Source organism: Panthera uncia (assembly GCF_023721935.1).
Source record: "Panthera uncia isolate 11264 chromosome A3 unlocalized genomic scaffold, Puncia_PCG_1.0 HiC_scaffold_12, whole genome shotgun sequence".
NCBI lineage: Eukaryota > Metazoa > Chordata > Mammalia > Carnivora > Felidae > Panthera > Panthera uncia.
The window spans coordinates 26,660,384-26,676,450 of record NW_026057579.1 but is presented as its reverse complement, the minus strand read 5'-3'; the positions used below and the strand labels follow the sequence as shown (position 1 = coordinate 26,676,450).

At 38.0% G+C, this 16,067-nt stretch overlaps 1 protein-coding gene across 3 annotated transcripts in view; it reads right to left on the bottom strand.

Moving 5' to 3' along the window:
• Positions 1-8,608, bottom strand: part of SMC6 (structural maintenance of chromosomes 6) — a 74,120-nt gene extending 65,512 nt beyond the window's left edge. For 2 of the 3 annotated variants that reach the window (XM_049652489.1, XM_049652491.1), the window contains exons 1-2: positions 8,397-8,608; positions 371-513 (exon numbers count right to left, since the gene is read on the bottom strand). In XM_049652489.1, the coding sequence (XP_049508446.1) occupies positions 371-508 (138 nt within the window). In that variant the 5' untranslated portion in view covers positions 509-513; positions 8,397-8,608. The remainder of the gene's footprint in view (positions 1-370; positions 514-8,396) is intronic. The other variant, XM_049652490.1, reaches the window with a different exon arrangement.
• Between the last annotated feature and the right edge of the window lie 7,459 nt (positions 8,609-16,067).

Sequence of the window (16,067 nt, the reverse complement as noted above, 5' to 3'; positions counted from 1 at the left end):
TTCTTAATTTGCATTTCCTCAATAATAAATGATGTTGAACATCTGTCATGTCATTGTCATTTTGAAGCCTGCAGGGTCAGTGGTCATACCTACTGCTTCATTCCTGTTATTGGTAATGCCTTCTTTTTTTTTTCCCTTTGTCAGTCTTACTAGAGGTCTGCCAAATTTATTGATCTTTCCAAAGAACAAGCTCTTTGTTTTAAGGGTTTTCCTAAATGTTTCTAATAATTCACATAAACTTCAGAATTAGTTACATTATTTTACCTTAGTTTTTTAAAAACTATACTGCTTTTCCTGACATTGAATTATCAAGAATATGACATATAAGCCAAACATGAGAATCAGGCCAATCCAAAAATTTTGCACTTACCAAAGTAGAGGTACCATTTGTGAAAGAAACCGTACATTCATCTTCATCACCATCTTTGTCAAAGTCATCCAACTCTTCTTGTCTTGGTCTTTTGGCATTTTCAGGAGAGAAGAAATTTTCTTCCTTTCTTTTGGCCATCAGGTCTGAACATGTATTAGAGTAACAATGAAGTAAAATAAGACAAAGCTTAAGTTTTAAGTACTACGTCCATTCGTTTTTAGTTAAAAAAAATAAACATATCATCTGTGCAGAGGAAGAGGGCCATGAGACAAAAAACACAAGCAGCCACTTGAGGCTGGAAAGGCAACCAAACAGATTCACCCCTTGAGTTTCCAGAAAGGAACAGCCCTACCGCCACCTTGATTTTAGCGCTCAGCGCTGCAGCAGACTTCTAGCCTGCAGAAGTGTAAGACAAAAAGTTTATGTTGTGGCTTTTTAAAATCATGTGCACATGCCACACTAGTTGATTTTACTTCAGAGTTATTCACGGCCAAGATTTTATGGATATGGGCCTCCCTAAATGTTTTAACTACTGAAACTCACAAAAGGTAAAAACTCTTATTTGTGAGACTCTGTTTTCTAGTTTCCTAGATCTATTAATAGAGATGCCATAATGTCTTCTGAAAGTTTTCCAAAGCAATCATCCAATTTTTCAGATAAAAGCATTAATTTTAAATTAATTTCCCAAAGAAGTATATCTTGAAGCCATGTTGCCTAGTATCAGTAGTTTCCCTTAATTGTTCCCTAAAGAAACAAGCCATGCTATTTTTTCCAATGTACTATAAAATTTATGCCTAGAAAATTAATGTATTTAAAATTAGACTAAACTTTTTGAACATATAAATACTGCACCTCAAGTCAAAGCTGACGGTCTGTGATTAAAATTAAATGTTATGAGTCATTTGATGTTACTTTCATTGTTCTCTCTAAAATACACTTAAGACTTATAATGATATGCACCTAATAACTATTTGCTAAATAAATGGAGAGAAAATCCATAACATAGGTAATCAAAAATGTCTAAGATACAAGGAAAGAATATGTAGAATGGTTCTAGTCTCTACCTAAGTCCACCAAGGACTGTATACCATAGCAACCAGGTTTGCACCAGGTACCTGGGCAGCAAGAGAGTAAATGAGGTTTTCTCTCTCTTGATTTCAGACTGAAGGATTCCAGTCAGTCCTCACTACAGATGATAGCCATATGTGATGATATATGCACACAGGGTAACAAAGCAGTCTTTGTGTGTGTGTGTGTGTGTGTGTGTGTGTGTGTGTGTGTCAGAAGGGTGGGGGGCTAGTGGAGTGGTGTTCCAAAGAGAGTATGAAGTAGATGTGTAGGAACCAGAATGGGGCCTCTAGAGAAAGTATGTGAGCGACAAAAGGAGGGTAAGGGAGAAAGAGATATCCATATATGTGTTTAATTTTTTAATCCACTGCTTTCCAAAATTATACTGACAGAACTGATCTGGCAGAAATATGAAATATCTATACATATTATGGAGGAACTGGTTTGGGGAACTATCTTTGTTAGGCTGTGTTATTTTGATAATGTATACCTCGTTAAATGAACTAAGTGGTTTTCCCATCCTTTTAATGCTCTGAAATCACTTCAACTGCGTGACACATTAAATGTTTTTTTGAAAGTAAGAAAGAACTAGGCTAGGGGCACCTGGATGGCTCAGTTGGTTAAGTGTCCAACTTCAGCTCAGGTCATGATCTTGCAGTTCATGAAATTGAGCCCCACCCCCACCTCGCATCAGGGCTCTGCTGACAGCTCAGAGCCTGGAGCCTGCTTCAGATTCTGTGTCTCCCTCTCTCTCTGCCCCTCCCCCGTTTGCACTCTGTCTCTCTCTCTCAAAAATAAACATTAAAAATTTTTTCTTAAGAAAGAAGTAGGCTGAAAGCTATTAGAAAGTAGAGCTATTAGTAAGTAGAAAGTTTGAAAGTTAACTTTATGAAATCATTTACATTTCTTTCTTGTATACTGGTTTTAACAGGTTTACAATAACCTCTTGAATCAATTTTTCTGTAATTTTATTTTCAAAACATTGATATAATGTGAACCCTCACACTTACGAGACAAGATTACCTTATGTTTTGTAAAATCCTCATCAGTAGTCATGACTCCTTTCATGCAAATTATATTTAATTAAATTTTGAAATATTTTCTCTAAAAATTAGGTCTTTATCAAATCAAGGTTTTCTTTAATGGGAATATTTTAATGTTTATTCATATTTCTTATACAACCAAATTTTAGGGATATTCAGTGTGAGTCTAGAGTTCAATCTCTCATTCTTTCTCCCAAAATGCAAGTTAAAAAAGAAATCAGAGACTTCCACTTCCAGGAAAATGGAATAGATACACTTTTCCCTGTTTCTCCTGCTTAGTAAAACTAAAAACTTTGGAAATCATATATAAAACAAACATAAGACAACTCTGAATGAGAAGGAAGTAGATTGGCTAGGAACCTCAGGACCCAAGGAATGACATCAAGGTAAGTTCCCAGAGTTTTTGTTTTGCTTTAAATATCCCAGACTTGGAGAAGACAGCAACTGGGGAAATACCAACAAGTGCATGGGAAAAAAAGACCTGATAAAAGCTTCCTCTCTCTAGCCAAAGGACCAGGCAGTCTGACAGCACAGAAAGCTTTTAGACAATAATTGCTCTATTCCAGCCAAAAACCACGAAAAAAAACTGTGGCGCCTCCTTCTACTCCCCCAATGACACACACTTTAGCAAAGGTCAAGTGGGTAGCCTGGACCTTATAATGCCATAAGAAGGCATCTCCATATCCCATTTGGGCCAGTGTCAGAGAACGTTATGTAGGCCAAATAGGGAGTCATGATAATGGGTGTCCATGGAGCCCGCCTAGAGAGCCTAGGTGTCCACCTTGATCAGGCAGTAATAGGTTGCTACTTACTCCCACTCCCGGTTGGATGGTGTCTCATGAGACCTTTTACTACCACCAAGAGAGGTAAAGAGACCACCCCCCAAAAGCGTACGAAAACCATGTGGAGAGCCAAAATTCCCACTCATACCAGCAGTCACTGTGGCTAAGAAAAGAGCTCTGGTACAGTTCTACACCTCTGAGTCTTAGTGTCTACAGCTTAATACCATAGGGCAGAAGTTCTCAAAGGATGTGGTCAATCTCTTCAAAAGTACTAAGGATCTCAAAGAGCTTTTTGCTTACGCCTATCAATATCTATCATACTGTAAATTAAAAACGAGAAACTGTTAAGCCAAAGAACACACATGTACACATTCTGTCAGTCCTCAAAGCAATGACATCACCACGTCTCATAGCCTCTGGAAAACTCCATTCACTCATAAGTGAATGAGAGTGAAAAAGGCAAATAATATCTGACTATTATTATGAAAATTGTTTGACTTTGTTGACCCTTTGAAAGAGTCTCAAGGGTCCCTGGGCCACAGTCTGCAAACTGCTTAGTGCAGACGATACTGTAAGTAATCCATGACACAATGCCATAAATTATAAGGCGTAGCTAGCAAGCAATTAAGTTAGAGCAGCAGAGAAGAAGCCAACCATCAAATAACTTACAGACTTGATATTCAATGTGTGGTCCAAGGACCAGCAAGTAGCATTTACATCCCCTGGAAATGTATTAGATATCCAGAATCTCAGCCCCCTTCCTAAATCAAATGAATCAGAATCTTCATTTCTAACAAAATCTTAGGAGATTCTAAAGAAGAACCGTTATAAATAACATTTAAAAACTTGGCCTTTATCTTATCCTGAAGGCAATGAAGAATTAAATCATGGTAAAACAAATACCATCTAAAAGGTGTATTAGATAATCCGAAGGACATTTAACCTAAACAAATCCCTGAGATGATATTAGCATTAGTCACAATCACATAAGAGTCAACATCTCTTTTATAAATAATTGAATGTTAATGTTGAATCTCTTACACAAGTCAAAACTTGAAAATCCAACATATTTCTCAAACTATTTAACAAGAGTCAATGTCTGTTAGTTTCAGCTTGTTGCTAACTTACATTTCCTGGAATATCACCATGCCATTATTTTCCCCAAAATATCTCTTTTCTCCCACCCGTCCTCTATCTCCTTAATTACTGAGCAATAATTCATTTATTGTAGAAGAGCAAAAATGAAGCATTACTGTTTGGTTTTCCCCACATTAAATGTCCCTTTACATACTGTTTTTATTAATGCCCAATAATGATCCTGCAGTAAGCAGGCGCTCAGACATCAGCTGACTGATTTTTAGTATTTTACCATTAAAAAAATGGCAGTTTTTTAAGTAAAACTGGGGGAGGGAGATGACGTAGGTAAATGTGATAAGCTTCTTACAATGAATGTGAGATTCTGTACTACACAGAAGATGGTGTGCAACATGATGACGATGTGTTTTATTTGCTGCACTTGGCCTAGGATTTGCAGTTTGCTATTAGGTTGCCATGGTAACATGCATCAGACACCAAAGGATTCTACCTTTTAAAATAGGAATCACTTTGTAATTTAATGATAATGAATTTTTAAAAACACATATGAATGTCCTGAGCATTAGATACAAGTTAATACAATAAAACTGTTTCCAAAAGGCTAAAGAGACATAAAAACAGATGCAAAGAAAAATACTTCTAATATTCTGATATACACACAAAATGGAAAACATCTCCTCTGGGACTTTTAATACATCCATAAAAGCTCATTATGTGTTTATTTACAATCAAAAAAAGTCAGAATTAAGGAACATCTCTCTCCCTCACAGGAAGCAAATCAGAGTAGAATAGTAACAAATATGCAACTATCAATAAAAAATAAGTTCAAGAAGAAAAATCAATAAGCAAGAGTTCATTATAGCAAATAAGTGAACTGGAAATCTAATGGATCAAATACACTTCAACAGGATTTTAAATTCCTAAATTTTAGATTTTATTGTGATCCATATAATAATTCATACTTCTCATTAATATCCAAGTAGGGACTAACAGCAGTGAGAACAGACATAACAGAACTGAAATTATCAATAGGAAATAGAGGTTAAAAATAACGGCAGAGGTGCCAGGGTGGCTCAGTCTGTTAAGCATCAGCTCTTGATTTCCGCTCAGGTCAGTGCTCTCAAGATTTGTGAGATTGAGCCACACACCCAGCTCTGCATTGACAGCACAGTGCCTGCTTGGAATCTCTCTCACCTGCTCTCTCTCTCTGCCCCTGTCCCACTCACTTGCACACACTCTCTCACAAAAATAAAGTTAAAAAATAATAATAATAAAAAAATAAAGGCAAATTGCTGCTGTATCTGAATCTGCAGTGGACTGTGTTTACCTCATCCCCAATTCTGCCCCTCTCACCGCCACCAACATCCTCAATTCTGCATTAAACAATCTCATTTTAAATGTAATGAACTCATTAAACACACTGCTTGAGATATATCATAAAATCATAAGACATGATAAATATTTAAGTGAAAAAATTCATAAGTCCACCTATCAAATAACTCAGATCAGCAAAACTGGGAAATACTAAGCACAGCATTTCAGATAATAAAATGTGAACACTCAGATATATGTTTTAGAAACATCCCTGTGGCCTCAGTATAAAAGGAAGATGAAAGAGAGAGGGAGAATAGAGGCGAAAGAGACAGCCTCGAAAGGATGAGGGGCACTGAACAAAAGTAGTGGCAATATCAGTAATGAAGGAACAGAAGAAATCAAGAGATTTAAAAGTATGAGTAAAGTGGGGAAGTAGAAGTAACATTTGTTGAATATCTCCTTTAATCCCCAACATTTTTTAAGTACTGTCCTTATTTTACAAAAGGGGATATTGAGGCTCCATAAGACATTTTGCCCAGGTCTGTGTAGCTATAAATTATCAGAGCTCAGATCTAAACCCAAGTTTGTCAAAACCCAAAGTCAAACCTCTTCAATGCCCAGGTTCCTCCAGGCATGAACAACTGAGTTTGTTTATAGGTAGTGAAATTGGATATTAATCTACCCATCTTCTTATCTATTTTTTGTTAATGTATAAAAACTACAAAAAGGATTCTATTGTGATGTGTCCTTCTAATGTTGCTATTTGAGCCAATTAAAAATTGGGCTTTATAAAATTCCATCTCGTGTTTCATTTTTGGAAACAATCTTCACACAAGGCTAACTGCCATTATAAGTAGACAGAGCAGATCTGGAAAGAAAAGAAGTAAACAATACATTTATTTTATTTGGAAACACTGAGTTTGAAGCCATCCTAGGATACTGAGATGGTGAAGCCAATAGACAGTAAAATATACTCTGCAGTAGGGGTGGAATTGGAAGTGTTGCTAAGAAAGCTACAGAAATTATTTTGAATTTGGTCACTAGGGAAAGTATGTTGAATGAGAAAAGATGTATCTCATGTGCTAGTGAATCAAAATGCTAACATTAATATAAGTGACTATACTTGACCCTCAGTTACCTGGACTTACGAGTGTATGTGTATACAGAAGTGTAACAGGTAATTATGCCTTAAATATAATGCATACTACTATGGTAAAATTTTGAGTTACTTGTTTATTGATTCCTGAAAGTAAGTCAAGTATAGCTTTGGTTAATTTTCCTAACTTAGGTCTAAAAATGGTAAGTCGAGATTTAGGCAGGTTTTATATAAAATTCTACATCTAGACACTCAGTAAAATAAACCTTTGGGGAATAAAAACAGATTCTTACTTTAACAACTTTAATGTACCATTTGTAGTTACTTTTCTGCCAGGTTCAATACTAAATGCTTTATATTCATTACATATTTAACACACATATTGAAGAATCTGGCCCATTGGGTACTACAGCTATTTTCCTCCAATTACAGAATAAGAAATAAAACCTAAAGAGGTGATACCAATAAACTCTGGGTCACTCAACACTGGTTCTCTCATATAAAAACATGTTTTTTAAAGCAATATTCTAGTGATCTCCAAACTTTCTGTACGCCCACCCATTCAGGAAAAGAAATTTGGAATACACATTTTGACATAAAATTATCACTCTGTGTATTTCACACAGTACTAGAACGAGATAAAGTAAATCTAAGTAGAAGTTCTAATATGTTCCCTCCCACCCACATGCCCGTGGAACTACCTGCAGTCCACTGTACAGGATACTGAATTTTTTTTATTTTTATTTTGCTATTGACTACTTTAAACGACTATATAGCAGCCATCTAAAAGTTAGGGAGTTTGGGCGCTTTTTCCCCCCCTTAGAATATACATTCCGGAATACCTTGCCTTTAAAACACTCGCTGTTAATGAAATATACACAAAACATACACCAAGTAATAAGCGCTCACATAAATTCTGCCTTCAGGGTTTAAAAACAAAATAGTTGATTTTTCCAAGAATTATCAGTTTTATCTCAAGTCGTATTGGTCCTACAGCCCTTTCTCTATCCTTGACTCTAGTATTCCGCAATTCCCAGTCGCAATTCTTCTCCAGTTTATTTCCACAAGGGGGAAAAGAAATGCCATCATAAAACCTCCAAACGTTACATTTTACTTTTTCTAGATAATACAGCCTGCGTTGTCATGAAGCTGGGATTTAACAACAAATCCAATTTAAGTGCTATTTGCATACATCTCGTAAACAGACGAAGTAGCTGCCGGTGAGGGTATCAGATTCGCTCTAAGAGCCGGAAGTCCGAGCCCACCCTCCCTCCTGACCCCATCCCCTCGAGCAAGTCTTCTAAGCCTGAATGCAGCTTGGGGTCGGGCGCCGGGTCCAACAGCCAGGGCCAGGATTTCTCAGCCCCGTCGGCGGAGCCGCCCGAGGAGGGGCTCAGCTGCAACGGGCAAGTTTCCCGCGGTTCAGGGGACCTGTGTCGCCCGCAGAGACAGCCCGAAAATCCGCGCCGGCCGGCTGGTCCGCTCGGGCCCGCGGGGATACCCTGGACACCGCAGCAGCTCCGCTGACCGAGCCGCCGCTAGGTGGGCTGTGGGGCGCCGGCTAAGGGGGTAACGACAGGGGATGGATCCGGAGCAAGGGAGAGCGACAGCGCGCGCCCTCACCTTACCTCGAACAAGTCGAAGTCTCCCCCAAGGAACACGATCAGCGCGGCTGTCGCGGTGCAGCGGGACGCTAAGGACACCCTGGGTCGTCTCGGCCTCGGCTGGCCACCGTTGGCCCGCCGGGAACCGCGCGCCCGCGGTGGGAGAAGGCAGGAGGCTAGCTGCCCGGGCGCCCACCGCGGGACACTACGCGCCTGCGCCCCGCCCCCCCCTCCCGCCAGGGCTCTGCCCGCGCGTGCGCGTTTCAGGGTTTTCGCGCCACTAGCGTCTAAGAGGAGGGGCCGGAAGTGCTCCTCGGCGGGCGGGGAAGCTGGTAGGCACGCAGGGCTCGGCTGCGGCGAGACTTGAGGGGCCGGGTGATTTGCCTAAGTGAAAGGGAAGAGAACTCGGAGTACCCCGGCAACAGTTCCAAGCATGCGTAGAGCCGACCGGCTAAAAGCCAGAAAAGCCTAGAGAGAGACTGGTCGCGGAAAGGGGACGGTTACTTCCCGGAAGAGGCGGGGCCACTGAGAGAGGGCGCCGAATTAGAAGTGATTGTGGCGGCTTCCCGGGTTGGGGTGCTGAGTCCCAGACGTTAGTCTTTGCTTAGCGAAAAAGGTAGAGAACTTTTCCTTTTCTTTTTTTTTCCACTTAAATTTTTAAATTTTTTTTTATTTTAGAAGAGAAAGTTTGGAAACTTGGAGGCCGCAGTAGTTAGGATTCAGGCCAAACTAGTAAATGACGGAGGGGCGTCTTCCAAAACCAAGGAGAACAGGTTGTCCGGGTAAGTCCCGCGGACCGTGGAGAGGCGGCCCTGCCCGCCTTCCTCTGGCTCCTTTGAAAAGCCGGGTTAGGGGCGCTCCTGCGAACCCTGGTCAGAGGCTCGGCTGGGAGTACGGTGGGAGAGCCGCCTGACCGCGCTCTGGCCTTGCGTGCCTGGCCGCTGGCGGCTCCGCAGAGGCGGATGGCCCCTGGATGTCCTTCCTTCCCGCACAATGGAGCAAACGCCCACGCCCGGTTCTAGGCCGAAGCGGGCAAAGTCGTACTGGAGTGTTCCTTTTTCCTTGTTAACGTTGTGCTCTGAAAATACATAATAGCAATTACCTGAAAGCATTGTGGTTGTTTACAGCCTTCCCCCCCCCCGCCCCTCCGCACTGGCCTATTATTGTAAACCCACCCAATAAATATCGGAACTAATTAAGTTTTAAGTTCCTTGACGTAACTTTCAGGGATGTTCTCAGCCCGTCATTAAACCTACCTCTTCTCTTCTGCCTTTACACAGCTCTTCAAGAGTTGGGTTGATCTAGTTAAATAATCTACTTTATTTACTCCACAGCCTCCCGTTGTAGATAGGAAAAAGTGGCATTTACCGCTACCCCACTTCACCCCCAAATAGATGATAAATTTCTCATCCCCAGTAATGAAATTCCTTCCATCGAAGTCACCTTTTGCCTCTAAAGATAATCAAATGTATATCATATTCCCAGTGTGGCCCTTGCATGAAAAGTAGGACCTGGTCAGACTACACTAAAACCCTAGCTCACTCATAATACCCCTGCCTGTACTTGACACATTGTTGTAATTCTCTTTTCATCTCTACTCTCAGTTGCCCTCCTGGGGTCTTTAGATGCAGGGCTTTATCTTTCATTATTGTATCTCTAGCATCTAGAGTTCCTGGTACATAGTGGACATTTAATAAAGATTTATTGATAACTATAAGTTAAGCCGGGTATATTATCCTTCAAAGTTTAAGCTAAATTCATATGAAAATAAACTGAAGAAAATTAAACTAGCATCAGTTAGTGAAATTATGTAGTAAACCCATACAATTCAGTCTTGTACTTAAATAAACTATTTGCCTATCTTTATATGAAAACAGTCTTGAAATAGAATTGGGAAACTTAAAGTATGTTTTGCTTTATTGCTACAAAGTTTTTTCCCTAATGTTTTTGCTTAAAACTTAAATAAAATTGGAAAACTGTTGGCCTAACAAAATGTGTATTTTGCATAAATCTAACCACTGACCTCTGTTTATGTTCTTTAAAATTTGATTCATTAGTGAAATTAGCAAGGTTCTGTGCTTTTCTCACCTCATTCAGTTTTATAATTAACCAATAAAAGCTTATTAGCTCTTAAGGAAGTTTTAGGAGCATAAATTGATTTATGGGCACCATATGGTTACATCAAAGGATTTGTTTTGTTTTAACCTGAAGTGGATTCTTGAGCCCTTTCTTTAAATTAGAAATTCATGTTCTTTCTGTCAAGCAATACTAACGAATAGCGAGTGATTTTATTTTAGTACCAACTGACCCAAAATTGGTCATGAGATTCAAAGGATATTAGAGTTTTATAGTTCATCTGGTTTCCTACCTCTCATTTTGTAGATGGGTTGGTTAAATGTCTTCCAAGGTCATACAGCTTCAGTATCCAAGACCAAAATCCTAGGTTTCCAATCCCAAGTCTAATGCTCTTTCAGTAAATTAAATAAATTGAAGCCACTAATACATTATATAAAGTTATTTGCTAACGTTATTCTGATGTTTTTGATTCATGTAAGTATTCTTGTGTCACTTTAATTCTTAGCAATTGTTAATATGTTAAAGAGACTTTATATGTAATTTATATTGACTGCATGATCAGATTGATGTCAGTAAGATTATCACATTATAAAATATGGGAGTAGACACCAAATCCCACACCACAAATTTTTTTAATTGTACCCTATTAAAAAATAAGGGAAAATTATATGTAGTTTTGGGTGAGTTTGATAATATGTGGTATTTAAATTTTACTTAATGCTGAGCTATTTTAGAGTAACCTCATCAGGTTGATCATGACCTCATTCAGAAACCATCTGTTCTATCTTTGAGTGTAGTTGCACTTGAATATCTTAAAAACTGTTGCGTTCTGTCCCTTTTGAAACTTTACATACGTTTACAATCTTCCCATTGCAACTTAGTGTTCAGAGGAAGCATTGGTGCAAAGAAGTGGAAAACAATAGATGATTAGAATAGAAATTTTGTATTAACTACATTCTTAAAACATGTGGTGGTGGTGTTTTTCATAAAATACACATTTCACATAATTTTGCCCTTTCAGAACTATTGGGATATTCTTTTTATATATTCTGCTTTTATGAGTGATTTTCAAAAAACATGCATTTTAAACTTAACCAATTTAGATCATAGGTCTAATGAAAATAATCCTAAAAATAGTATTTTAAAATAATGTACTGCATGTAGAACACTTAATGTAATTCTACATTAATATTTTTTGCATTGTATAACTGGCTATAAGATGTCAGCATAAGTAAATTAACATGTACAAACAGGAAGATGATTTTAAAGCATATGCTTTAGATTTTCAAACAGGATCACTCTGGCTTCTATGAAAACAGTCGTTTTCATACAAGTGGAAGGTTGTAAAAAGTAGAAGCAGGGAGGCCAGTTGGGTGACTGTTACAGTTGTATACAGGAAAACGCAGGGCAGGGGGGGACTATCATTAGAAATAGGGATTTAGGATATATTTTGGAGGTAGAGGACTTGCTGATGGAATGGGTGTTGGGGACCCAAGTAAAGAGAATCAAAAAGGACGGCTAGGTTTTTGGCCTAAGCAACTGGATATTGTGGAGAGATAAGTAAAACAGTTCTGGGGAGAGATGAAATCAAGAGTTGGATGCATGTTATGCATCCATGTGAGGGCAAAGTAGGCAATTAGATGTTCTAGTTTAGAGCTCAGTGGAGATGTCCGATGAAGTGGGAAAAATATTATTAGGGAGAGTTCATTATATATTATTAGAAGAGTTCATTATAGACTCTTCAAAGGACACTCAGCAGTAATGTCCTTTCTGGTGTAGTCTGCCTCTAACTGATTCTAAAAATATTCTTCCTATAATTCCTTTTGCTCACTTTCCATATCCCATGCCCACTCCCAATCCTTTTAACATGTTGCTTGGCATAGTTCTAATTCATTAGTAGTAGTAGTAGTAGTAGTAGTAGTTAAAAGTAGTCAAGGCTGTGTAGAGCCTTGTAGTAATTCAAGAAGGTCTAATAGAAGTTCATTAATGTAAAGTTACTCAGAGAAAAAAGATTTGTTGGGGCATGTCTAGCTCCTATAAAAATGTCCCCTTGATTCCTGTCATTCAGAGAAAATGGTCAAAAAGGCATATTTCACAATAGCAGCAATTCTTCCATGCTTATGAAAGAAACTGAGAGCATTACTACTTTATAGGAGTGTGCTTGGGGAGCACAAGAGAGATTCACCTTTTTCAAATCCATTTCAATAGATACACAGGGACTGTAGGTTAAGGGATCAAAGTGGTTTTAAAAGCTTTGAGATGGATTTTAAAATACGGTGACCAAAAAGATTGGCAACGAAAGAGACATTTTTCTGGAACATACCACATAACTCAGGAAAATTGAAGAAGAGAACACTTTAGCTCAAAGATAGTCAGATTTTGCTTTTCTGGAACCAACAGATAATTCTGCTACTCTTTTTCTTTTTGCCTACATTGTTCTTAACAGTTGTGTTTAAATAGCTGTAGTTATATTTTGTAGTCTTCACTCCCATTTTAATAAAGGAATAACTAAAACATGTTCTAGGTAGACGGTACAGGTATCTGTTCAACTACCAGTGCTGGTTGTTTTGTGACATAACTGTGATGGTCATCCTTTAAACCAGGTTTATTCTGACAGAAGAAAATAAAATAGCATGAAGAATTCAGTTTTAAGCATAATAATTATACTAAAAATACTATTTATGGGCTTAGTTAAAAGCCCTCTCTATGTTGCTTAAGGGATCCAATCTGTGGAATTTTAATGTTTTAGTAGAATTAATTCCAAGCTTACTTTTTTCTAGGCATGGCTGCCCTAGTGAGTAATATTCCATTAAAGTCTTTGCAAAACGTTCCTAATGTGCTTGAAATATTAGAGGACAACAGTGTGTAATCAAGAGGCTGCCTCATCAATGTCTCTTTTCTTTCTACAGCCTTTGGAAGGAATACAATATGCATGGCAATCCTTTACATAAATGTATGCTTATGTGTGCCACCGTAAACAACACTGCACAAGATGGCAATCTTTGTTCATTACATATATACTAGTAACATTATGTAGTGAATAATATTATGTAATATTAGTAAAATCATGTAATGAAGCTTTAGAGGTAAGACAAAAAGGAAGGAACTTGCAAACTGGAAAGGCCAGAGGAAAGGATGCACCTTGCCTAAGTTTTCATGACTAGCTCCTAGATGGTATGATAGAAACCGGAAAATGTGAGTCTCTCATCCCTAAAAAAGCCATACTGAAGTCAGATTTGATATCAGGTATTATATATTTGCAGAACTTTGCTTTTTGACTTGACCCATGAACTCTAGCCATATTTGGTCTCATAATTTTTAGGCAAGATGCAAACCATCTAAAGATTTCTTGTTTTATTTCCCCAACCTTTTACAGATAGGACCACATTAAAAAATATATATATATATGTTTATTTTTTGAGAGAGAGAGAGCAAGCTGGGGAGGGTCAGAGAGAGAGGGGGAGAAAACTCCCAAGCAGGCTGCACACTGTCAACACAGAGTCTGACATGGAGCTCAAACTCACAAACTATGGGATCATGACCTGAGCCAAAACCAAGAGTCAGATGCTTAACTTGGCTGAGCCACCCAGGTGCTCCAGATAGGACTACATTTTTTAAAACTTTTTTTAATTTGAGAAGTAATACATACATATGATTATTTAAAAAACTAGCACAAAGGAGAGTATACTTTGAAGAGTAATTCTTGTCCCCATTCCTGAACTGTAGTCATCCCTGAAATATAATCTATGTTGTACCTGTTTTCACTTTAAAACTTGGAGATTGTACATGTAGATCTATCCCATTTTTTTGCTGCATCATCTGTTCTATTTCAACCTACCATAATTTATTAAAGATACTCCTCTATTGATGGACATTTGGTTCTGCTCATTGTTTCACTGTTACAAACAGTGCTACGGTCGATATCTTTTTATATAAATCTGCACACAGCTAAGAGATATCCTAAATTCCTGGGAGAGCTTTTGCTAATCAGAAGACGACCTGCATTTAAAATTTTGAAGGCTAGAACCAGGGGTACATTTAAATGAAATATGATCAGTTATAATGTTGCGCCCGGGAGAAAAATCTCATAATTTCCTTCAGTTAGCAATTCATTCCAGTGTACAACTTGAATCACGAAAGAAAAGCAACTGTCAACAAGAACTTTCCTCTCAAACTTGATACTTCTGAATTTTATGCATTCTGATGTTTAAGACTCAGAAACCTTGTTTCCTTTCATAATAATGAATTAGAAAATATATATGTCCCCACTCTTTCCAGAATTAGCTACAACTTTTCACATTAACAAAGAGATAAAACTATCTCTGAATTGATGCCACAATGCCACATTCAACCAGTGAGACTTCTTACGTGAAGTAGAAAATATTAACACTGAGGTACCATTCACTACCTAATGCTTTATCCTTTGCATTTAAATCTGTATATTCTTTGTAAGGTGACATATCAGCAAATATTGGTGCAGTTCTTCATAATAAATGCACAAAATAATACCTGTGGCACTGGCCACATTATAAAATTAAGATTCAGAGAAGTGCAGAGAAAGTAACAATACTTCCAGCCTTTATTTATTTATTTTTGCAGCCATGTACAATTTGAGAAAATTTGCTTTTTTTTTTTTTTAAATTTAGAATGGCTTTGCATTGGTTTTGCATTTTGCATGGTGATAGCCTTTTGTAATATTTTTTATATCCTACTTTGTGTTTCTGGAATGAATTAAGGTCATTTTCAGAGGATGGTAATCTGGATTATGTTTGTAGAGTCAGACTGAATTTTCATTGCAAATACTACATAATACTCTTATCAAATAATAGCAAAGTAAGAGAAAAAGAGATACAGGTGTTTAGTAAAGAAAAACAACTGTAGAAAATACTTAAGCTAGAATACCAGAATTCAAGCCACTTTTGTCTTTAAAATGTCTTGTACACAGAAGAGTTTAACATTAGTTTACTTTGAATAGTGGCACTATAGGTGATTTAAAATTCTTTGTTCTTTTAAAAGACTTTATTTTATTTTTCTACAATGAATATGTGTGGCGTTGCAATTTGAAAAGCCAAAGCTCTTTTTAAAAAGATATCGCATATCCTTCCAACTCTCCATTTTCTGTCCCCCCCCCCCCCCAATCTTCCATTGACTTTTCCTGCAATGACCCCTTGGGATTTTTTTTTTTTTTCTTTAGTTTACTTTAACATGCCTGCTTTCTTGCTTTTGTTTTCTTATTTTTCCTGATTATGGTAGGGGACTAGTCCTATTCTTGCTTTGGATATGTAAATCAAGGAGTGAATTCTCAAGTAGACAAATATGATTTACAGCATCCCCAGTGCCCATGGCTGCTTGTGTTATCCCTTGTTAACAGCTGGAACAAAGCCAAAGTTACATCAGTATTTTTGTAGCTAGTAGGTCAGTTACCACCATTGTTAATGTTTCAAATGTTCTTGATTCATTTGGAAAAGCTGATTTGGGGTTGGGATGGGGGGCAGTTAGAGAAGGAGGGAGCCAAACCATAAGAGACTCTTAAAAACTGAGAGGGGCGCCTGGGTGGCTCAGTCGGTTAAGCGTCCGACTTCAGCTCAGGTCACGATCTCGCGGTCCATGAGTTCGAGC